A 26,453-nucleotide genomic window follows, 5' to 3' on the forward strand; every position below is an offset into this window, starting at 1 on the left:
GGAATGATAAACAAAACAGAATTAGTATACAAGGTCATTAAAACAGCTATCACAATTATATTTCACGTGTTCAAGAAGGTAGAGAAAAGAATAAGTATTATAAAGATAGATATAAAAAGTATTAAAATAACTAAATACACTTTAGGAGATAAAACATTTAATATCTGAGGTAAAAAATATATAATATTTGGATCGGATACACAGCAGATTACACAAAGTGGAAGAAAATTAATGCACTATAAGATATAATAATAGGAGCTATCCAAAATGAAACAGAAAAAAGAGTGAAAACATTTGACCAGAACATAACTGCTGAGAGAGCATCACATAGTCTAATATATGGGTACTGAGCATCCTATAAAGAAAAAGAAAGAACAGAAAAATTTTGTTGAAGAAATAATGACTGCAATTTTTCCAATTTTTGACAAAAATTATAAATCTAGATCCAAGACAATCAATGAGCCCCAACAAAATAACCATGAAGAGCACATCAAAATACAGCATAGCATAATTAAATCGCTTCAGAGATAAAGAGAGAATGTTAAAAGCCATCAGGGAGGAAAAAACACATTACATCTAGAGGAAATAAATAAGAATAACAGCAGACTTCTGGTCAGAAAAAGACATGCTAGAAGATAAATAAGAGTGATATTTTTAATGTGCTGAAAGAAAAAAACTTTCAACCTATAATACTATATGCAACAAAAATCTTTTTCAAAAAAGGCAAAATATTTAAGACAAACACTGAGCAATTTCACCAGTAGACCAGCACTACAAATTATCATTTAATAATGAGTACAAAATAAGGACATTTCCCAACAAATCTTGGAAAGTTTCTCTTGAAAAAGATTACCAAAGACATTCTTCAACATGAAGAAAAATAAACTGAAGGAAGACTAGGAAGATATAAGGAAAAATATCTGTAAATCTTAATAATTCTAATAATTGTTTTAAAACATTTTAAATTAAAACCTGTAACTAAAATTCCTGATGCTATTAACATGGAAGGTATGGGGCAAGGGAAAATGCTGGAGGATCTATTCTATGATCCATAAGCAGCATAAAAATAGAGATTAATTCCAGATATTAGAGAAACATAAACTACTGTTTGTTAAAAGGGTAACTATTAAAAAACGTAGCTATCTATCTATGACATATTTCAAAGGAAAAAAATCCTAAATTGGAATAATTGCATTAACTCATAAAGATTCCATTTATGAACTTTAGTAAATATGTCTAATTAAAATATGTTACCATGTAAAATATGTTACCTATTTCCTATGTGAGCATGATGCTTCATGGAGTACTAAGCTGAGAGAAATAATCACTGTGTACTTCTACAAGTCATAACTTTTAATACACTTTTGTTTCTAATTTGCTATTGAGTAAATGTGTAATTACACATACTTATCCAAATGTTTATTTCCCTTTTTTCTTTACATTCTCTGCTACTTAAAAGTATTTAAAACCAAAAGCATATGGAGAAATAAAATGAGTAATATAAGAAGTAATTTATTTAATACAAGTAAATAAATTAGTTCTTATTTATTTATTTATTTATTAGTTCTTATGTATCTATAAGTAGAATTGATTAAATAAATATAAGAGTAACCTTATTCCCAATTAATCAAACCAACAACAGAATTTTACCCTAGCTTTAAAAGATATAGCAGAAGAGGAGTTAAATAGGTTAAGATACATCACAACTTTACATTTTGCAAATGTTTAGAGGAAATGTTTGTCAAAGATTACAGTTCTTTTCATTTATACCTACCTTATTCCAGACCTTCACTTTGAATACTAATATGTTCAAAAACCTCAAGAGAAAAAAATCATACCATATGTCCTTCAGCTCGAGCTTTATTCTGCCTTGCTTCCCATTTTCGTTGTAGGTACTCTTCTACTTGTTTAGCTCTTTCCACAGCTAGCTGCCCCCTTTGCCTGGATAATATAGATAAATAGCAAATTCAGAAATTCTGAACATTAAATATTCCATAAAGTTAAAAATTATTCTAAATCTTTTCTTTGTTGCAGAATATGAAAAAAGGCTCATATGAAATAAAACCTTCCTCTATAATGAAGAAATACCTACATGTATATTAGTGTCTACTCCCTAGAACAAATTCTTTACTCTTTTAAGTAGAAGTACAATAAAATCTATATCATTCCAAATCATAACAAGGTTACTCTTATATTTATTTAATCAATTCTACTTATAGATACATAAATTAATTTAGACTATATTTAATTAAAGAAGAATCTCAATTTAATTAAAGAAGAATCTCAAGAATCTCAATCTCAATCTCAATAGCTTCCAAGTACAGGCAGTCCTCGCGTTACATCACACTCGATGTACATTGTAACATGGTTACGTCACCATCTCCCATTTATTTATTTTAAAAAATTCTGTCATTTCAATGTATGTACATATATGCTTTATGTTTTTTATCATTTACTGTATTTACCATAAGTAAAGGTCAGGAATTGTTAACTTTCTTTTAATTTTTTTTTTTTTTACTGTTTCACTTTACTGCTGTGTATGTGCTCCATGTGAGTGACCTAGGCGCTTAGGTAGGTGGGTTCCGACTTACGGCAAAAATCGCGTTACATTGCACCTTAGGAATTGATCTTTAACATAACCCAAGGACCTACTGTAGTTAAGCGTATTTCAGAATTCTGTATAAAATATATCTAAGATCTTTCTCTTAATCAGTATTGAAGTAAAATTAAAGCAGCATAGTAGCAATTTCAAAAATAAGAAGTTTGTGTGAAATTTCAAAAATACAGTAAAAAACAATGCCCGAATTCCTTAAATGTCAGCACTATGAAAAAGCAAAATAGTTATGTTAGGGAAAAAATTAATAGCACAGTTATTTGTTTTTATCTTTTCCAATTATATGTCTCTATCTTCCTTTGACAATTACTAAAGAATGTAAGCATGCTGAGTCCAGACTACAAATAAAAATAACAATAACAAACATTTACTGAACATCTAATATATATTGTGCCTATTACCATGCTAAGTATAGGAGACACAAAAATAAATACAACCCAGCCCCAGTAATCATAGTATCAACTCCAGTAAATTCTGAAGGTGAGGACCAAAGAAAGAGTTTTTGTCTGTGCTCCTGTTAGGATCTTGGCTACTAAAGCACACAAGCTTCCTACAGCCTTTCTTTAGGATCATAATTAAGTTATGGTCTGAAAAACACATGCAGTAATGCATTTTCTGTTTTCTGGTAGGTCTAAACACTTCGAATTTTTATGCCTCAAATAATAATTTCCTTTATATGTTTTGTTAACTACTAATTAAACATTTTTTTAGAAATGAAATTAAGCTATTAAAACTTAAAATCTGTTCCACCACAAAGCTATGAATGAACGTGCTCTAAGGTTCATTTACCTTATGTGGTGCTTAAAGGAGATTCTTGTGAAATTTCCATCCCTGGAATTTTCTAGGATTAGATAATCTCTAAAGCTGGTTAAGAGCTTTTTATTATGACTCTGAGATATGTCTAGGTAGCTAAATTTTAATCTAGTTCCACATTACCAAATTCAGGAAAACACTCCACCCAAACCATGGTAGCTTGAGTAGATTAAGAATAATGAAGGAGAAAGTGGTTTATGCCTCTGTAGTGCACATGTGCTATACTTTACCAGTCATATTATGCATTGCACAGCTCTGAGATTAATAGGGTGCATCTGGCCTGGATGCAACCTGTTTCCTCAACATATATAGGCAAGGCTATACCCTAGCCTACTATAGTCCCATTTAAATAAAGTTGGGCCTAAAAAGGGTAGACAAAATTTCAGAGGGTATGATGCTCAGCCATGTCTCCTGAAACTACAGGTTTATTGTTAGGCTCTTTTGGGGGGTCCTGGAGGCTTACACCACCATGTAATTAGATAACATTTCTGATCTCTCTGGTATGTGTCTTCACTGCATCAACTTCCTTCTTTAACCTTTACAGAAGTAAACTGGGTTTTATTTTCCATCCTAAAACACTTATGTCTAACATTTGTCACTCTGGACCTCCAACTGACATATATTAATGTAACAGTTGCACAGAATTATTTTGCTAAAAACCTGATTATATGTACTATAACTTTGATTTATAGACTTTCACACTGTTTATATTTATACTAATGGCCTAGTACACAAATTCATGCACATTGAAAGGAAATTAATTAGAAGAAATATTTTAATATCACTATTTGCCTTTTCTCTATCATAGAAGTGTCAGAGATGAAAGAAAATTTGTAAAATGTATATTAAAATAATATATAAATTTATTAATAAACAATAACAACATGAAATAACAAAGACATGATGTAAAAAGCAAAAGCATGATATAAAAACAACATTGATAAAAACAATGACTTATAAATTGATTAAACTTATTCTAATATCTTCCTGTATACCACATTAAGAGTAAAAACACTGTCTTGCAGTGGGCAAAACTCAAGGGCAGCCTTCTCTCAAGATGTTTGTGCAGCCATTGCTGCAGGATACTGAGACACAGGAGCCTCTAAGGACAGGGCTGATGGGAAACCAAGGCTGTCTGCTCAACCCTGAAACTGCTCCATCCAAGCTGAGCACAGAAGCTCTCCCAGCGGAGACACAGCTGATCCTCACAGCCAACTGGCCTGGAGGTCAACTCCCCCCCAGTGATGCTAACATCAATCTAGGCTTAACTACAACAAGACTGCACACATAGCCACAAAGGGGCACACCAAGAGTGTCTACCTGAAGTAACTAGGGAGGCTGAGCCACTAGCACACAAAGCCACTCCCTCAACTCAAGGAAGCAACTAAAACGTGGAGACAAAGAGGCAGGTTACAAATGAAGGAAATAAAGGAAAGCAAATGACTGAATATAGAGTTTAAAACCACAGTTATAAGGTTTTTCAAGAATTTCCGATAAATTTAATGAGACCCTCGGGGATATGAAAAAGGATCAACTAGTAATTAAGCATACACTGACTGAAATAAAAAATATTATACAGAGACTTAAAAGCAGACTAGAGGATTACAAGAATCAAGTCAAAGATTTGGAATACAAAGAAGCAAAAAACATGCCTCTGGAAAAGCAAAAAGAAAAAGGAATCCAAAAATATGAAGATAGTGTAAGGAGCCTCTGCGACAACTTCAAGCATACCAACATCAGAATTATGGGGGTCCCAGAAGAAGAGAGAGAGCAAGATAATGAAAATATATTTGAAGAAATAGTGACCAAAAACTTCCCCCACCTGATGAAAGAAATAGACTTACAAGTCCAGGAAGTGTACAGAACCCCAAACAAGAGGAATCCACCAAGACACATCATAATTAAAATGCCAAGAGCACCGAAACCGGTTTGGCTCAATGGCAGAGCGTCGGTCTGCGGACTGAAAGGTTCCGGGTTCGATTCCGGTCAAGGGCATGTACCTTGGTTGCGGGCACATCCCCTGTAGGGGGTGTGCAAGAGGCAACTGGTCGATGTTTCTCTCTCATCGACGTTTCTAGCTCTCTATCTCTCTCCCTTCCTCTCTGTAAAAAATCAATAAAATATATTTTTAAAAAAAAGAAAAAAGAAAAATAGTGAACAACAAAAAACTATTTTAAAAAAAAAATGCCAAGAGCAAAAGACAATGAGAAAATATTAAATGCAGCAAGAGAAAAAGTTACCTACAAGGGAGTACCCGTATGATTGTCAGCTGATTTCTCAACAGAAACTATGCAGGCCAGATGGGAATGGCAAGAAATATCCAAAGTGATGAATAGCAAGAACCTACAACCAACATTACTCTACCCAGCAAAGCTATCATTCATAATTGAAGAAAAAGCTAAAGGAGTTCATCACCACCAAACCAGAATTATATGAAATGCTTAAAGGTAGTCTTTAAAAAGAAGAAGAAGAAGAAAAAGGTAAAAATAAAAATTATGATCAACAAATACATATCTATCAACAAGTGATTCTAAAAATTAAGTGAATAAAAAATCTGATAAACAGAATAAAATGGTGAATACAATAGAATCAGGGGCATAGAAAGGGAGTGGACTGAAAATTCTCAGGGGGAAAGGGGTGTGGAGGGTGAGGGAAAAGATTGGATAAAAATTGTACACCTATGGATGAGGACAGTGGTGGGGAGGTAAGGGCGGAGGGTGGGGTAGGAACCTGGTGGAGGGAGGTATTGGGGGTGGGGGGGAAGAAAGAGGAACAATTATAATAATCTGAACACTAAAAAAAAAAACATACACACACAAAATTACAAAGAAGGATGCATTTATGGATCATCACAGTCTGACCTGTTTGCATTGACTTAGTTACACATGGTCTTCAATCTCTTCAAAGTTTCTAGGACGGCATCAGCATTAGAGAAATAGTGATGAACTGCAGCCCCATTGGGAAATCCTGAATGTACTCCAGGTGATATTCTTCTTTAGGTAAATATGCACAATAACTTTTACTATTTTCTCTGAAGCAAAGCACAAGCAACTTCGCCTACCTTTCTGGAAGCCTTCGGCCATATATTTCTCCTTTCCATTTAGCTTCATTATCTTCTGCTCTTCGTTGCTGCATTCGATCAAAAATAGCATGATAATGTTCATATTGTCCCCGAGGAGAAAAAGATGATGAAGCCACAGCCCCTCCACTGCCAAAAAAGGTAGCCTAGGAATTAAAAAGAGAGAGAGAGAGAGAGAGAGAGAGAGAGAGAGAGAGAGAGAGAGAGAGAGAGACTCTCAAATCATTATCTCATAATACCTAAAACACTCATACCATTCCCAAAAGAAAAAAAATTCAACACTTGGCTTTTAAAAGGCAATTATCTAATTTGAAAATATTAATAAATATATTGCCTAAGGAAAATGTCTTCCTACTATATTATAATTATTAATAAAAAAGTAATGCTTTGTAACTAACAATAAAGCATAATTAATGCAACAAACAAAAATATAAAATGTCACTAAATTCATGTATAATAGGAAAAAATCTGGTCTTAATTAATATGTTTTGAAACAAGATTCTAGTATATATTTTATGTGATCCCATTCTTTAAGTTTAAATATGTATAGCTTATAAGTAAAGCAGTGTTGCTTTTGTAACATTCAAAATTATATTTAACAAAAACATTTGCATATGGTATTTAACATACCCCAAATCCTTCAATTCAACAAGTAATGAAGTCTCAAACACCACTGAAACATGCTCTAGGTATAAATAAAAGAAACAAAAACACTATATAGATTCTTAAGCACAAAATTAGAAAAATATTTCATGCCTATGGCAAATGAATGGTCATAGGCACACTCTAAAGCAGTTGGTACTGAGTAAATTTACAAAATAGAAAAAAAATTGTCATTGTCAAAAGTTAAAAAATAAATTCTCTACAAATAAAAAAATTAAAGAAAAAACACTGGAAAATATATTGTTTAACCCAGCCTTGAAAGCAATAGAGAGGGAAAGGGATGGAGGGAGGGAGGGAGGGAGGGAGGGAGGGAGGGAGGGAGATAAATATATATATATATATATATATATATATATATATATATATATAGAGAGAGAGAGAGAGAGAGAGAGAGAGAGAGAGAGAGAGAAAGAGATTTTAAATGAGACAGAGTATTAAAGCAAAAATAAGCAATGTACGTAGTATATATTTTGGTGTTGGCAGTACGGGGAGGAATTAGGAAGACATAATTAGAAGGAAAGCAAATAGGGGGCAATAAGCTTGGTCATAAAAGGTTGGTATAGGCTAACTACTATCAAACCTGGGTGTTTGAGTTCATATAATAAACAACAGAGAGCATTTATAAACTTTCTAGTGGGAATAAAATACAAAAACGAATTTTAAGAAGTTCAGTTAAGGCAAAATATGCATAATAAACAGGAATGAGAGAAAGAACAAGGTTGAGGATAATTAGAAGATCTGTTGCCCTGACACCAAGTCAAGAAGCCTAGAAATAAAAGACATTCAATTAAAACGTGATTGTAGGGAGCGGCTATATAGTTAAGCCTAGGATTGACCTGTGGCAGAGCCACAATCAAGTCCCAGGTTAGAGGGCAGAACCCTCTTAGCATAATTAAGCTTGACCTTGTGGCCACCCTCTTCCTAGGTAGCTAATGGACTGTGGGGGGTGCAGCAAGTGCTGCCAAACAAGTGAAACTCACAGGAACATTGTAACTATATTGACCAGCTCCTTGTTTATCTCTGACTATAAAATAAAGCCTCAGCTTATAGGCTGGGTCTTTCTGTGTCCTTATCCAGGCACAGGAGCTCCATCAAGACCCAGCTATATTCTCTTTGTCTGTCTTTTCTTCAATCCTTCACCACCCTCACTCCCACTCACTGAACTCTTGGCTGAGCTGCCCTGGCACAAGTGATTAAGGGAGCTCTGGATTCTCCATGGGAATGAAGAAGGATAAAGGCAAAAACATAAGGATATAACCTCAGACACATAAGAATTCAAGCACATAGAAAACTCAAAGTTAGAAAATAGAGATATCAGAAAAAGGTAAGAATTAAAAAGAAGTAAGGGTATAATGTTGCAGATGTCACAGTGGAAGAATATCACTGAGATGAGGAAACCAATGACCTCAAATGCAGAGGTTAAAGCATTTAAAATAAAACATACTGCAATGACTAAAGTTGAGGGGTAACGTTTAAAAAACCAGTTTTTTGAAGTGATGAGAACAGAATTCAGAACACTGACAGTAAAGAAAAGCTTCCAAGTGATAACATCTTAAGGAAGAAGTCTGAATAACAAGAAATACAAAGAAAAATATTAGGATAAAATAAAAGAAATTTCAGTGTACTCTACGAGATAGAATTTGTGCTAACAACTTGACACAGTGGGTTGCAATTATAAGGAAGATTAATTTTGCCCAGGTTCATAGGTTGAGCATTAACCTATGAACCTGGAGGTCACAGTTCAATACTCAGTCAGGGCACTTGTCCATGTTGCCCATTGTGGGGTGTGCAGGAGGCAGCCAATCAATGATTCTTTCTCATCATTGATGTTTCTCTCTCTCCCTCTCTCCCTTCTGTCTGAAATCAATAAAAATATATTTTTTAAAAATCAGAAAGATTAATTTTAAAATATCAGCTCAAGATAAAAACTGATAACTGCCAAAACCGGTTTGGCTCAATGGTATAGCGTCTGTCTACGGACTGAAGGGTCCCAGGTTCGATTCCGGTCAAGGGCATGTACATTGGGCATGTACATTGGTTGCGGGCACATCCCCATTAGTGAGTGTGCAGGAGGCAGCTGATCGATGTTTCTCTCTCATCAATGTTTCTTTCTTTCTTTTTTTAATATATTTTACTTATTTTTTACAGAGAGGAAGAGAGCGGGATAGAGAGTTAGAAACAACGATGAGAGAGAAACATCGACCAGCTGCCTCTTGCACAACCCCTACTGGGGATGTGCCCGCAACCAAGGTACATGCCCTTGACTGGAATCGAACCCGGGACCTTTCAGTCCGCAGGCTAACGCTCTATCCACTGAGCCAAACTGGTTTCGACTCATCGACGTTTCTAGCTCTCTCTCTCCCTTCCTCTCTGTAAAAAAACAAAACAAAACAAAACTGATAACTGATTAAAAATGTCTGAATAGCAAGAGATGAAAGTTGCTAGAAATAGGTAAGAAAATTAGGCAGGGGCCAAGACCGGTTTGGTTCAGTGGATAGAGCGTCTGCCTGTGAACTGAAAGGTCCCGGGTTTGATTCTGGTCAAGAGCATGTACATTGGTTGCAGGCACATCCCCAGTGGGGGATGTGCAAGAGGCAGCTGGTCGATGTTTCTCTCTCATCAATGTTTCTAGCTCTCTATCCTTCTCCCTTCCTCTCTGTAAAAAATCAATATATTTTAAAAAATAAAATTAGGCAGGAAACTCCATCCAGGTGTTCCTCACACATCTCCAAAATGTCAATCTCAAGGCAAGCATCAGAATCAGAATTCTGATGAAAGTTAGTCACTTCTCCAGAAAAGGGTTTACTATTTGAGTTTAGTCTGGTGTGAATATCTTCTTAACTTCATTTGAGTGTTGCAATGTTTTACTTTAACAAAATTATGTAAACAAAAGTATGTAAATATCTCTGAAGATTCCTATACTGAAAATAACGTTGAAAATACTGTAACAGAATACAGAAGCAATATAACCTTTGAAAAATCACTTATTTCACCCAATATAAGCACAGGTTGATGAATTTTGACAATGTATACATTTGTGCAGCCACTACCACAATCAAAAGCACATCCATCACCCCAGCAAGTCCCCTCATGTTCCTTTGAAAAATGGATAAAGCAAAAGTGTCCCAGATTTTGCAGATACTAAATAATCAAAGACAGCTGGTTATTTATACTATGAAGAATGTGTATATTATTTAGAGGTATATAATTATATTAATTTTGAAATACTTCCCTTAATATTTATTTTTTATTTCATCTTTATTTTGGGAATTTCCTTAATTTGATTAACATTATACTGAGTCTCCAGGTCCTTATAAACTGTTCAGAAATCAAATGGTCTAGGAAGTTAAATATTTCAAACCTCATCAGGAATAAGCACAGAAATTAACATAGATTTAGAGTCATGAGAAATTTTTTTTAGGGCAAATAAATTACTTCATTAATGCTCAGTGACAGCATTATAGAATTTATAAAGTGAAGCAGAAATCTGTTAAAATACATAGTATCTAACACTGTGGAAAAATTGTGTCAATTAGTTATCAAACAACATTGACAAAAATGAACTTTAGGATTAAGTACACCATTAGACAGGATAGTAAAAAAAGACAGGATAGTTTATTGCACAGAAAAAGATATACACAAAGGGAGAAGAAAAATAATCAAACTCTCAACATTAATCATGGACTTGATATGAAATACTTGACAATATCTGAGGGCCTAACTCTGATTGATGTCTTTACTTTCCAATGAGATAAGAGGTTACTTTAGAATGAGTCAAATTCTGTCTGAGTTATTCCTGATCATTCAGGAGGTAATAAGTTTTACTTCCTAGTAGATAGTATTGTACAAAAATAACAAAATGAAATTTTAAAATAAAATTGTATTACTGAAGATTGTACATCTATACTAATACAGAATTAGAAAAAGTGATTCAAGAAAGTCAGGATAGAACATATATGTCTACATAAACCAAACAAAGCAGACTTTTATTCATATTACAACTTTTGAAGAATAGAAACAAGTAAGAGTGGTAATCAATTCAAACTAACAAATATATATCTCCAGTACCTAAATATCAAGTTTAATGAGAATGCGTCATGGAATTTAGTTTAAAGAAGGGTTGACTAACAGTTGATTGGATGGTACAAATTAATACAGAGGAATAATAATGTGTTCATTTTTACAGCTGTGTAACAAATGCCCACAAACTTAACAAATAAAAACAATATCCATTTATTATCTCATCCCTTGCTTAGAAGTCTGGGTATCCTGCTCAGAATCTCACCAGGCAGAAACCAAGGTTCAGCCAAGGCTGCAATTCTCAGCTGAGGCTCAGGGTCCTTTTCCAAGCTCACTGGTTCTTGGCAGAGTTCATGTCCTTGTAGCTGCAATGGCTAAGGTCACCCTTTCCTTGGCCAGAAACCACTACCAACTCCAGGAGATCACTAACTTCCTTTCCATGTGAATACTTGCCAACAGAAGCATACCTATCACTAACCTTCTTCTCCCTGTCCAGGCTGCTGAGGGAATCGTGAATCAGATATTAATGAAATCACAGGAGTGACTATCGCCTCTACCATCACCTTTTGCCATAAAATAAAGCCTAATTAAGGAGCTGCTATATTACCATATTCACAAGTTCCACCAATTCTCAAGGGGAGGGAAAAATACAAGGTGTGTACACCAGGGGTCAGGAATTTGGGGGACCATCTTAGATGTCAGCCTACATAGATAGGTCAAGACGCTCCCCGAGCAAAAGAGGAAATGCAATATAAAGATTAGCAGAACAACGAAAGAAGCAGGACATTAACATATGAGTCCTTGCTAACCAAGCTCCAGGAACTGTTCTTAAATTTTTTAAAAAAAATAAGAATTTAAGGCTCAGAAAACTTAAGTAATTTGCATACATTATATACTAGTAGTCTGGATCTATCCAAAACAAATGTTTGAATTAATAGATCTACATAAATTGTTAGATAACTGGTTATTTAATAAACAATTAATGATTAGCTTCCTTGTTTTCTTTTTTTTAAGGTTAGAGATGGGAATGAGAGTGAGGAGACAGGGAAGGCTACTATCAAATACAGAGAAACACAGTGAAACGAAAAAATTAAGTAGACCTCACTCCATAAGGAAACAAGTACAGTCTTTAGTTCATCCTGACTAGAGCATACAGTGTATGGTAGGGAAGGATGGACAGAAGTTTAGAGAGATTGATAGGGGCCAAGTTGTTTTTCTGAAAACTTAATCTTGGAGGACACATGAAGCTGCAGAGGATATAAGGCAAATTTGATTTGATTTGATTTTAAATAGATTCTTTTGACAGGAATAGTGTATCCACAGCCTTTACATAAAAAAATTTAAGCAATTGCCAGTTATATATTAGTTATCAATACAAGTTACATATCAAATAAATGCAGGAAAACTAAGAATTCATAATAGATGAATTTGCATATGTTAAAATGTAATTGTAGATAAAATGTAAATGTACAAATGCACACCTAAAGAGAGCCAATTCTATATATTTTAAAAAGCAAGGTGAAACTAGAAAAAAGTGGCAGTACTATGTTGGTATCAAGTGCCTACCTTTACTTCACCACCTCCTCCAGCACTTAGCACGTTTTTCCATCCTTGTTCCCTGGCCCTATTTATTCTCTCCAACTTTGGGGGAAAGGAAACAAACAAACAAAACACCATTTCAAGTATTTAATATAAAATACATAAAATACATTTAGTGATGAAATGGAAATCAGTGTTCTTTTTTTAAAAAGTGTATGTGGGGAGGGAGTGGAATATAACAGGAAAAAGTGAATTATCCTCTTACCCTTTCCTTTTCTTGCCTTTTCAGCTGTTCAGCCTTCATTAAACTAATCTGTAACAATTTTAAAGACAAATTTTATGAACCCTTGAAACTAATATCTGCAGCATGGCAAGGGAAGAAGAATAAGAGAAAAAAAAAACAACTACCTGATCTTTTTGTTTCTTTGCTTTATCAATAAATTCCAACCTTCTCTTTCTTGATGCTTCCTTAAATAAACAAGAATATTTTAATCAATAATATTTTATTTTTTATTTTTTAAAATATATTTTATTGATTTTTTACAGAGAAAGGAAGAGAGAGGGATAGAGAGTTAGAAACATCGATGAGAGAGAATCACCGATCAGCTGCCTCCTGCACACCCCCTACTGAGGATGTGTCCGCAACCAATGTACATCCCCTTGACTGGAATCGAACCTGGGACCTTTCAGTCTACAGGCCGATGCTCTATCCACTGAGCCAAACAGGTTTCAGCTAATCAATAATATTTTCTACTTTTCCTAGTACATCAGGAAAGTTAGCACTCCAAAGGTAGAGGTATGCCCAGGGAGGTAGAAAAGAAATGTCAAGGACTTTTTTGTTTGTTTGTTTATTTTTTTAAGAAATAAGGAGGAAAGGTTTGGAGGTTTTTCTGTAGCTTTTGTTTCTTTTCTTATAATTATTTTTGCAAAGCTTTAAAATAAGCAGACAGATGTCATTATACCGCAAACATTTTCCTCCTTTCTTCTCCAGGATTCACTTTCTTCAATGGAGTTTGATGGGCCTGGACAAAAAGTAAAACTACAAATTAGATAAGGATTTGTTATCTACATGTGTATCTGCATTTGTTTTCTACATTGATATAAAGAACAGTAGCTCTCAAGCTTTTCCTAAAAGTAACCAGCAGTAAGAAATTTATTTCACATCCAGACCCAGTAAAGACATACACATTCCCAAAGTTTCATAACATACCTTTACTATGTTTAGTAGATTCTGTTACTTTCCATTCTAACCCCTTTTAAAAAGTCCCCGCTCTTCACCCACTAAAATAAGTTTGCCACAACTAATAGAGAGCACTATACAGTTTTTAAATAGTCAAGAAAGAGCTCTGGAGTCACTGTTATGGAAGTTTAAGGGGGGGAAAAAACACACACACACAACTATAGATATTGCTCTTCATAGTTTATAAACACATAGTTAACATTTTAAAGTATGTTCTATTATGTAAAATTTAAACTAGTGGGAAATGCTACTCAGAAGCTTTGTATAAATACACATTTCTTCCATATAACAGAATATTATTTGGTAATAGAAAGGAATAAAGTACTGATACATGCTACAACATTGATACATGCTACAACACTGATACATGCTACAAACTTGTAAACATTATGTTAAATAAAAATTCCAGTCGCATACTGTATGATTCCAATTATATGAGCTATCCAGAATAAGCAAATGCATACAGAGACAGAAGATTAGTGGGTATGGAGGTGGGGGACAAATGGGAAGTGAATGCTAATGGGGGAAAAGATTAGGTTGTTATAGAAATGTTCTAAAATTTATTGCAATGATGGTTGCACAACTCTGGGAATACACTGAAAATCATTTAATTCCAAACTTTATATGGATGAATTGTATGATATTTAAATTATCTACATACTTTATAGATAAGACAATTGCATATCTACATGTCCACCCATGTGTACATTTCTTATTGAGCTAATCATCGAAATAAAGCTGTTTTTAAAAAATACGTATCCCAAAAAGTTGTTGAGTCATAATTTTTGGACCTGGGGCCCTGCATTCTATATATTGACAAGTTTCATGGATAACTCCTAAGTGGCAGGTCTAACACCAGTATCAAAATTGGTGAATCACAAACACCAAACAATTTAAAAATATTAATGCAAGCATTACAGATTATTACTGTAAATGATAAGCTTTTAAACATATTAATAACAAGAATAATGTAGAATAAGAAGAGAATGTTTAAATAAGATACCTACAAACTCTAAGGTAAGTTACAAGAAATCATGTTATGTTCACCTTTTAATGTTCCAAATTGCCTTCCATATAAAATGCTCAAACATTTGTGAAATAAAAATATCAAACTGTTTCTCTGACATCACACAAGTACTTTCAGAACACTGTCTACACAGAAGAGAAAAATATGGTAACAAAACATGCACACTAAGAGAAATGTTTTGTGTTTCTTTTTAAAACCAGAGGCAAAATACTGAAATGTGTTCATGGAACGCCCTCTGGTGGCTTAATAACCACTCCTTTGTTTTAACAGAGCCTTTAAAAAATAACAGGGTTGGAGCAAAGACAGTTTTATGGTATGTTAGTATTTTATGATATGCTGAGTAATAACATAATATATATAAGCTAAAATTGTGAAATTAAAATTAAATGAAAAACAATATCATTAAGTAATGTGGTTTTCCATATGAACTCATTTTTAGTTTTGATAGAAAGTTAAAAAATCTAAAAGATGCTTCTTTAGATTTCCAGGAAAAAATGAAGTCTTTATAAAAAACAGTCATGTAAAAACCCGGGGGAGGGGGGGTGAGGGGACTTATTTTTAAAATCTTATTTAAAATAATTCCAATATTTTTTTAGATTTGAAAAACTTTATTTTTCCTCTTAAATTTTTTTCTACTTTTTAATGTGGTTAAGATACACATAACATTTACCAATTTAACCATTTTTTAAAGTACAGTTGTGTAACATTAAGAACATTCACATTGTGTGCATACAAATATAGTTTTTAAGTGGTATATATTAAAATAAGCTATATGATATTTCAGGTACTGATTATTATCTAGTTCTCATTGTTCTGGTTTAGAAAAAGAATATTTATTTGCCTAAAAAGTTTAAGGACAACAACTTGCTTGAAATCCAGAACACATAATTATCATCTAAATCATTTATGGGTCATTCAGAATATTTGGTAGAATATCTATTATTCAGAATATTATTAACTAGAATTTTAACATATCAGAGCATGCTGCTCTTGCATACTGAATAATATTAATTGAAAATGAGAGAAACATTAAGAAAACCCATATATTTCTTGATTCTATCAGCCATATGAAAGAATATACACTTGGCTACAATCCTCCCTAAACGTAAGAGGCCTTCTGTTGTAACATTAGTCCAATCTCCCCTAGAGTTCAGACCCCTCCATTCAGTCAGGCTAAAACTTGCTCAAGAGATAAGACAATTGCATATCTACATGTCTACCCCTATGTACATTCCTTATTGAGCTAATAATACAAAGATAGTTCCCAAAATGATAGATTCATTCCCAGAGAGTCTGCCTGTGTGCAGCCAAATGTTGAAATGAACTGTGGATGTAATAACTGCCATTTTGGAATAAACATCTCAAAAACTGTCTATGAAATATCTTTACTTTGAATCATATTTCATTGAACTCCATTAGAAGACATAAAACATTTCCAAAGCAATTTTGATCCAAGGCATGAGTTTTTAAAAAAGAAGACATTCATAGGAATGCATTCTGACTTATTTCATAACATTGAAATATAATCCAATCACTAATAATAAAGAAAAATTTACAGAAAGTATATAAAACATTAAATAAAAACATCAAAATACAAAATCAGAGCTACATTAAAAATATAGGCAATATAAATGTAACGTTTGACTACTGGGAATATGCTCCTTTTCTTTCATTATATAAACTGTCAAAAGCATAATAAAAGACCATAGCAAATTTATTGAAATACACACTTTATAGAAAAAAATTCAGATAAAAATTATACTACTTAAATTACTTCAAAGAACCAAATAACTCTAATAAAAATCAAGTTTCTATCTCAAGAATTAAACATAAATATAAAAGATTTTCTGCTCAAATTTCTCTTCATCACCTCACACTGAAATAATGTTACCTTTAGGCAATAGGGATGAAAGTTCAAAAATATTGGACTTCTGATTGTGCCTAAAAACAGGGTTTTTATTTGGCCTTTAACCAACCCTATTCACTGCTCTTAAAATATTACAGAAAATTGCTTTACTGACTTGGAATTCACTTTATTCAGTAATTTATTCACTCTTTTTTAAAAAAATATATTTGATTGATTTTTTACAGAGTGGAAGAGAGAGGAATAGAGAGTTAGAAACATCGATGAGAGAGAATCATCGATCAGCTGCCTCTTGCACACCCCCTCCTGGGGATGTGCCCACAACCAAGGTACATGCCCTTGACGGGAATCGAACCCGGGACCTTTCAGTCCGCAGGCTCTATCCACTGAGCCAAACTGGTTTGGGCTCTTTTTTTTTTTTTTTTTTTTTTTTTTTTATAGAAACTTTAACTAGACTCTTACTTTGTGCAAAATGTATAAAAGATGGTTCCTAACTTCAGAGAGCTGAAAGTTTAGTAAAAATAATAAGAGAATATATATAAGATACTAAAGAAGTTCAAATAAGGAAGAAATTATTTTCCTGCCTTTTAGGGGGAGGGTACATTTAGGAAAGAAATAAGATAGCTCTTGTACTTGAGGTGTTTCCTACTAGCTCTCTTAGATCAGTGAAAAAGTTTTTTTTATTAATCTGCACAAAATCAATTTAAGTTGGTTTAAAAGAGAGAGGCTTGGGGGGGGGGAGGGGAGAGAGAGAGAGAGAGAGAGAGAGAGGGAAACATCAATGTGAGAAACACTGATCTGTTGCCACTTGTACATGCCCGACTGGGGACTGAACCCATAACCTGAGTATGTGTCCTGACTGGGGATTGAACTTGCAACCTCTTGGTTTATGGGAAGATGCTCCAATCACCTGAGCCACCTAGCTAGGGCAGTCAGCAAAGAGCTTTGAAACTAAGCACACTGCCAATGTGACAGTCTCCCAAGCTATAATACCAGCATTATATTTTTACTAGAGGCCCGGTGCACAAAAATTCATACACTCGGGCAAGTCCCTCATCCCTGACTGCACCCTCGTATAGACCAAGACCCCTCGGGGAATGTCCACCTCGGGGGATGTCTCTGGGGGATAGGACCTATGCTGACAGTCAGACATCCCTCTGGCAGCCCGGAAGCCCTCAGGGGATGTCCAACTGATGGCTGGGGGCAGGCCTAAGCTGCAGTTGGACATCCTTAGCACTTCTGAGGAGGTGGGAGAGCCTCCCGCCACCGCCACTGCGCTCACAGCCGTCAGCCAGCTTGTGGCAGAGTGGAGCTCCGCTGTGGGAGCGCCCTGACCAGCAGGGGGCAGCTCCTGCATTGAGCGTATGCCCCCTGGTGGTCAGTGTGTGTCATAGTGACCAGTCATTCCTGGAACATTCTCCCGTTAGGGTCAATTTGCATATTACCCTTTTATTATATAGAATAATCTAGTGCTAACAAAGTGAGCAGTCATCACACAACTTGCTCATTTTTTTTTTCAGGCCTTTGTCTCTTTATTTGGAGTATAAGATTTAAGAAGAGAAGAAATATGGTCTTTACTTTGTATTATCTAAGGATTTACAAAATAATCCAGTATCCATGTGACATATACCTAGCTACACAGAAAGAGAGGCAAAAAAAAAAAAGAACATTTAAAAAGAAGGAAGGGCTAATGAACGAAGACAAGAAAGAAAAAGCACATACATGGTGTAATCAGTAACTAGTGCTAATTATATTAGGTTTTAGTATCTTTAGTACTACTATTAATAATACTTTCAGCAGACTACTTATCTTTCTAACTAAACAAAATTGTTACTAAAACTACTTTTTTCCTATAGATCATATGAAATAAGCACACATTCCAGTGTTTCCAAGAGACATAAGCATTATCATTTTCTCTCTCCAGGTTTTGTTTCTTAGTAGTTATCTATTTGCTAAAAAGAATAACAAAATAGCTTCAGTAGAGGGTTTTGGTTGTTATTCATTCTTTTAAAGAACATTTGAATGACTTGGAAATACAACATGTTTGTTTGCTAAGCTATTTGTCCAGAACCAATGGAAATGACATCAAAACTCCTTGCTCTCAAGAGTTTTTGCTCTATTATGGTTGAGACGGACAGTCAACAAATAAAGGAAAAACACATAGAGCATTAGATAGCGACAATATGGAAACAAACAAACAAACAAACAAACAAAGCAGAACAGAGCAAAGAGAACTCTGGGCATGGGGAGAGGGGACAGTCAAGAATGAAGGGTCTATTCATAGGTCCTAAGCAGAGACCTGAAGGAACTAATAGAAAAAACTATAGTTTTCTCAAGGGACAGTTCTCCAAGAACAGAAAGTACAAATGCATTTTTTGTACAATCTATTAAGGGATTCACATGTTTGAAGGTAATGAAGTTCAGTTAGCATGGCTGGACTGGGAATAGAAGGAGGGTCAAAAAGTGAGGTTCGGGGAGGTAAGGGGACATCAGAGGGCTCTGCAGGCCATTGTAAGGGCGCTGGCTTCTCCCTGAGTGAGAAGGAAAGCCACTGGAAAGTTCCAGGAGGAAAGTGCAACAATGTGACCTTCGATGTTAGAGGAGCATTTAGGCTGCTCAAGTGAGAAGAGACTGAAAACCCTAAATTTGAAAGCAGTGAAATCAGCCAGATTACTACCCTGTTTCCCTGAAAAGAAGACAGTGTCTTATATTAATTTTTGCTCCCAAAGATGCGCTAGGTCTTATTTTCAGGGGATGTCTTATTTTTCCATGTGCTAGGTCTTATTTTCGGAGGATGTCTTATTTTCTGGGAAACACTGTATTATAACCCAGGTGAAGGATAAGGAGGCCAGGGAGGACTAATGTGGTGAAAAATTAATGAGAAATAGTCAGGCCATGAATGTATTTTGAAGGCAGGGTTGCTAGGACGTGATGTTTAAAGAGTGGGCAATGATGACCCCAAAGGTTTTGATGAGAAGAAAGGAAAGGACTGAGCTGCCATTTAATGAAATGAGGAGGAACAGTTTGGGAAGGAGGGGGAATCAGGAGTTCAGTTTTACATACAATTCTGAGGTGTTTATTAGAAATCCCACTGGAGATATAAAGACAGAGCTCAAGCAAGAAGTCCAGGCGGGAGATACAAATTTGAGTGTCTGTTTATAGATGCTGTCAGAGAGAGAATCTAGTACCAGATTCTCTCCAAGGACAGACACCTTAAGCCTACCAGCATTTTGAGGTCAGGGACAGGAGGAACTTGCAAAGGAGACTGAGATTAGCAGTCAACAACTAGGAGAAGAAACAGAAGAATGTAACACTTTGAGCTCAAATGAAGACAATACTTAAAGAAGAATAATCAAGTGAATCAAAATGCGGGAGAAGACAACTGACCCCTGGACTTAACAACATGGAGGCCACTAAAGCCCTAGTCAAGAGCTATGTTGTAACAGCTGTGTCGAGGAGGCCCTGAACGGAATGGATCAAAGGGAAATGAGAAGAGGGATGGGAGTCAGCACAGACAATGCCAAGGGTAAGTTCTGCTGTTAAAGGAAGCAGAGATATAGGGAAGCAGTTAGAAGGAGATATGGAGATAAGGAAAGTTTGGGTTTTTTTAGAGACTGGAAATACAACATGTTTGTTTGCTAACAGAGATGACTCAGTAGAGAGAAGAAATATAATGATGTAGAAGAGTGCCCAAAGAAGGAAAATAATAAAAATATACTAGTACACAAATTGCATGGCTGACTACAATTGAGAACAGATCATCTAAAGTAATAGAAACAAAGGCAGAATATTTCAAACAGATATAACTGACTGGCAGAAGTGGTGTAGAAAAATTTTCTTATAATGCCTTCTATTTTCTCGGTAAGATAAGAAGCAAGGTCATTTGCCTGAAGTGAAAAACTAGAAAGTAAAGAAATTAATCACCTAGAAAATGGGAGGGTAAATGGACTGAAGAAATATCATAGGGTAGCCAGAAGGTGTTCATTTGACATTGTTGGTTATAAAAGTACAGTGAGCACAGTTAGAATAGGGCAGGAGAGCTGAGATGGAATTTAAACCAGTAGGGGAGAATATAAACTAGGAGAAAAAGGGCAATGAAAAACTAACAAGTTCCATGGGTCCAAATAAGAGAAAGACATTTTTGGAGGCAGTCTTTGAGGACTGCGCAGGAAATAGGAGGTAATGGTCAGAGAGTGGGATGTTTATTGTTGAAACAATGGAATAGTTCATATCAAATTTGATGGCATATTACAGGTGAGAGTTCTGAGGTATGGTAAGAGACAAGATCATTCATTGAAAGAGAACAATCAAGAAAATAAAAGGCCATGCACTACTGGCACGGTCATCATTTTGGGATGCTAAAATCATCAAGAACGATGACAGTGAGTCAGGAATTAAACTCTTCCAAAAGTGAGGGTCTGCAGATGATCCTAACATGGCGGGGTAGCCAGTGATTTAGTCTAATGGCAAAAGTGTCAGAGCTTGGGGAGGAGGCGAGGGGTTAGGAAGCAGGAAATCATCTGACAGTGAGAAGAAAAACACCTCCCTCACCCTACCCTAGATTCAGCAGTAATAGGGATTAAAAAGAAAGTAGTGATCAAGTGAAAGAGCTGTACAACAGTGTGGTCAGAGACAAGCCAGACTTTAGTACAAGAGCAGTGAGGGCAATCTTTAGATTAGAATACAAGGAATTTTGCTGACAAATGTACTATAAGTGGGCTTTGTTGATGTATATATCTGTTTGTGAATTCTCAAATACAAAAATTTCCCAGATTTTTATCAAGCATATCACAGATTTTTACTTGTTTTATGCACACACACACAAATGGCTCTGCTTAGGTTGTTTAAAAAATTATTTTACTTATAGCATCACTTTCTTTTTAATGTGTGAACTACTTTGGTTAATATATCTACTTAATGTTTCTTTATAACTTCTGTTAAGTCTTCTTGGTCTTGGAAGACTGGTGAAGCAGAGAACAGCAATGTTCTTTAGTAACTAAGTAAAAACAATCCTATGAATGTCAAGATAATGGAACTGAGATGCAATTTAAAAAAAAGGTCAAAGTGAATTTGTTACTAATGACACAGTTTGTAACATGATCATACCTGTTTATTTTTTTGGAGTGGCTTCTTTTCATGTAATTTTTTCTCTCCATATTTCTTATATGTTAAAGGCACTCCATATTTAGCAGCAGGCTTTGTAATTTGCTGAGCAGACACAACAGAAGCCAAGCTTTGTCCTGAGGCAGGTCTTTTAGCTACATGAAAAGATAAAAATAATTTTTCCAGAGTTCTATATGTTATTCTTTAATTTCAAAATTCTTCAAGATAGAACTTTTTCATTTTTATAATCATAAAAAGTATGTAAAGTTTTCATTAAACATATAATTCCTTAGTACATGTCAATGCCTTCATTTTAACTATCTTTCTAAAGCTACTTTTAGAAAGAAGCAAAAGTCACACTCCTATAAGATGCTGAAATTTCTCATATAAAAGAAGTACATCCCTAAAATTGACTATGGATGATTACTGCACCTATCTGTGAATATTCTAGAAAGCACAGAACTCTAGGCTTTAATTGGGTGAACTGAACAGTATGTGAATTATATCTCAATGAAATTGTTAAAGATAAATTTTAAAAAAACATTCACTGTTTTGGAAGTTACTTTCAAAATCAGAACATAAACTTCAAGAACAACTGTTAAACATTAATTCTATAGCTATGAGCAGCTTATTTCTTCATATACAGTCTGAATGTCTATACTTACAGAATTATTGAAGAACACACACTTTAAAACAATTATTATAGCTAAGGATCCCATGAAACAGATACCTTTAGGTACTCCTGGTGGGAATATAAATTGTTCAAACTATCTAGAGGGCTATCTATGTTAAAAAGAATGTTTATTGAACTCTTCAAAAATTCATCTGGAATAAAAAAAAAAAAGACCCCAAATAGCTGCAACAATCCTGAGAAAAAAGAATAAAGTAGGAGGGATCTCAATACCAGATATCAAGCTGTATTGCTAAGCTACTGTTGTTAAAACAGCCTGGTACTGACACAAAAACAGGCCTATAGACCAATAAAATAGAACAGAGAACCTGGAAATCAACCCAAACCACTATTCTCAATTAATACTTGACAAAGGAGGCAAGAGCATACAATGAAGTCAAGACAGTCTCTTCAATAAATGGTGCCGGGAAAATTGGACAGATACATGCAAAAAAAATGAAATCAGACCACCAACTTACACCATACACAAAAATGAACTTAAAACGGCTGAATGACTTAAATGTAAGATGGGAAATCATAAAAATCTTATCCATAGGCAGCAAAATCTCAGACAAATGCCAAACTAATATCTTCACAGCTCCTAATGCAATAGAAACTAAAAAGAAAATAAACAAATGGGACTACATCAAAATAAAAAGCTTCTGCACAGCAAAAGAAACCAACAAAACAATAAGAAAGCCCACTGCATGGAAGAACATATTTGCCAATGTTATCACCGATAAGGGTTTAATCTCCAACATTTATAGGGAACTCATACAACTTAACAAAAGGAGGATAAACAACGCAATCAAAAAATGGGCAACGGACCTAAGTAGATACTTTTCAAAAGTGGACATAAAGAAGGCCAAGAGACATATGAAAACATGCTCAAAGCCACTAATCAGATGAGAGATACAAATCAAAACAACAGTGAGGTACCATCTCACACCTGTCAGAATGACTATAATCAACAAAAGACAAGTACTGGTGAAGATTCGGAGAAAAAGGAACCTTTGTGCACTGCTGGTAGGAATGCATAATGGTACAGCTGACCCACAGGTTGAGAACTGCTGCTGTAGAGCCTAAGACCACCAGAAAACACAGATATTTACATTATGATTCATTAACAGTAGCAAAATTAGTTATGAAGTAGCAACAAAAATAATTTTATGGTTGGGGTCACCACAGCATTGAGGAACTGTATTAAAGGGTCATGGCATTAGAAAGGTTGAGAACCACTGGCCTAAGTGATCACACCTGTCAGAATGGCTATCATCAATAAATCAACAAATGACAAGTGCTGGTGAGGATGCAGAGAAAAAAGAACGCTGTGCACTGCTAGTGGGAATGCAGACTGATGCAGCCACTGTGGAGAATAGTATGGAGTTTCCTCAAAAAACTAAAAATGGAACTTCCATTTGACCCAGTGATCCCTCTTGTAGGAATATATCCCAAGAAACTGAAAACACCAATCAGAAAGGATATATTAACCCCTTTTTTCACAGCAGCACGATTTACCATAGCTAAGATTCGGAAACAGATGAGTGGATTAATAAACTGTGGTACATCTACACAATGGAATACTACGTTGCTGTAAAAAGGAAGGAACTCCTACCATTTGCAACAGCATGGATGGACCTAGAGAGCATTATGATAAGCAAACTAAGTCAGTCAGAGAAAGATAAATATCCCATGATCTCACTCATTTGTGGAATATAATGAACAATATAAATTGATAAACAAAAATAGATCCAGAGACAAAAGCATAAATCAGATGCTCAAACCTCAGAGGGAAGGCATGGGAGGGTGGGGGTTAGGGAGAGAGATCAACCAAAAGACTTGTATCCATGCATATAAGCATAACCAATGGACACAGACACCAGGGTAGTGAGGGCATGAGCGGGGAGGTAGAGGGGGTACAATGGGGGGATTAGGGTACATATGTAATACCTTAATCAATAAAGAAAGAATAAAAGCCCTAGCCGGTTTGGCTCAGTCGATAGAGCATTGGCCTGTGGACTGAAGGGTCCCAGGTTCGATTCCAGGCAAGAGCAGGTACCTTGGTTGCAGGCACATCCCCAGTAGGGGGTGTGCAGGAGGCAGCTGATCGATGTTTCTCTCTCATCAATGTTTCTAACTCTCCATCTCTCTCCCTTCCTCTCTGTAAAAAAAACAATAAAATATATATTTTTTTAAAAAAGAAAGGAAAAAAGGAAGAATGTTTATGAATAGACTTTAAAGAAATAGAGAAACAAAAATTTATACATAAGGATAAACCCTGAGGCATTATGCATTAAACTTTTTTTAATTAAATTATTATCTGTGTACATATTTTAACATTATTGAAGCCTAGACAAGGTTCACTGTTAGGACAATGATACATTCAAGAAAAACAGTTAAACTAACATAACTAAAAGAAAAGCCTACTATTTTCATCTTCCAAAGATATTACAGGAGGTCAAAGAGTATAGTCTATATCAACAGCTTCCCCAAATCCTCTTTCCTCTATTTTCCACATCTATTAAGCCACCTCTCTGATCAAAATGCCCCACATCCTAAGTAGCAGCTTTCTTTCTGCTTCTTTCAGCCTGCTATCTCAGGATCTTACCATGCGATAAGTCAATTTAAATCAATCTCTTCTAACAAGTATTCTCCCTTTTTAGGAAGGGAAAGGAGAAAAAGAAATTAACCAATAGTTCACAATGAAATGCCACCAGTAAAATCAGTTCTTCAAAGAATATTTAGCTGTATTAGAAAATGATCATCATATAATAATTTAAAAGAAACAAATCTTTGCTTATAACACAACCCCAATTTTCAATTGTTATACATGTGTTATTACAGGAAAAAACACAAATATAACAGATAAGATCTGAGTTTTTGTAATTGTTACTCTTCAGCAGAGGATCTTTTTTTCATTGATTTTTATAGTGAGTGGAAGAGAGGGAGGATGGGGGAGAGAGAAACATTGATTTGCCTCCTGCCCTCACCCCAATGGGAGCCATGGGTCAAACCTGCAACCCAGGTACATATCCTTGACTGGGAATTGAACCTGCAACCCTTCTGAGCACAGGCCAACACTCTAAGCATTCAGTAACACAGCCAGGGCAAGATTTGAGTTAATTTTTATTTTCTTCTTTTAATTTTTATAAGGAATACATATTATTCAAGTAACTTAATAAACTTATATAAAAATAAAAAATAATATCTATTTGATTGGCAGTTTAGAGATTAATAAATTGGTTTGAAGAGATGAGATATATAGTATACTAGCATAAGGTTTTCCAAACACATAATCCAAATGTATCCTGACAGGAGCTAGGAAATGTGAAAATAAAATTTTCAGAATACAAAATCATAACATTGTAACCTGGCTACATGTATTAACATCCCCCAGGACATACTGGGTATGCCAGTAAAGGGGCAAGGGGCATAAAAGCATAAAAATGAAGAGTCCCAAAAAACTATATGAACAGTCCCCATTCACTTTCTAGAGAAGAGAATTACTTATCTGATCTCTGAGCATTTCTTAGACTCAGAGACAAAGCTACTAGTAGGATAAAGAATATAAGGCATTGGAGCCCACTAAATATTTATAGGCCCATCAGCAATACAACTCCTATTTTAGTCCCATGCTATTAAACATTTCATCCATCCAACTGTTCTTACAACAAAATAACTTTCTAATTCCTACGCAGGCTTACCCATGTGGAAAGAATGTGCTGACATGGTGCATTTCTGGCCTTTGTGACAATGAGGCTTTTAATTAAGATTTGACTTTTCATAGGCTTGACTTTGACTGCAAAGAGAGATGTGCTGAT

General features: G+C 35.0%; 1 protein-coding gene across 7 annotated transcripts in view; it reads right to left on the reverse strand.

Moving 5' to 3' along the window:
- The window catches only part of NEK1 (NIMA related kinase 1), a 119,394-nt gene that overhangs the window by 55,899 nt on the left and 37,042 nt on the right, over nt 1–26,453 (reverse strand). For all 7 annotated transcript variants that reach the window (XM_084883735.1, XM_084883732.1, XM_084883731.1 and 4 more), the window contains 7 exons: nt 21,966–22,117; nt 13,691–13,750; nt 13,137–13,196; nt 12,994–13,041; nt 12,756–12,830; nt 6,489–6,652; nt 1,839–1,941 (listed from right to left, as the gene is read on the reverse strand). In XM_084883735.1, coding sequence (XP_084739861.1) covers nt 1,839–1,941; nt 6,489–6,652; nt 12,756–12,830; nt 12,994–13,041; nt 13,137–13,196; nt 13,691–13,750; nt 21,966–22,117 — 662 coding nt within the window. The remainder of the gene's footprint in view (nt 1–1,838; nt 1,942–6,488; nt 6,653–12,755; nt 12,831–12,993; nt 13,042–13,136; nt 13,197–13,690; nt 13,751–21,965; nt 22,118–26,453) is intronic.

The sequence above is a fragment of the Pipistrellus hanaki genome (assembly GCF_964339955.1).
Source record: "Pipistrellus hanaki genome assembly, chromosome: 5".
NCBI lineage: Eukaryota > Metazoa > Chordata > Mammalia > Chiroptera > Vespertilionidae > Pipistrellus > Pipistrellus hanaki.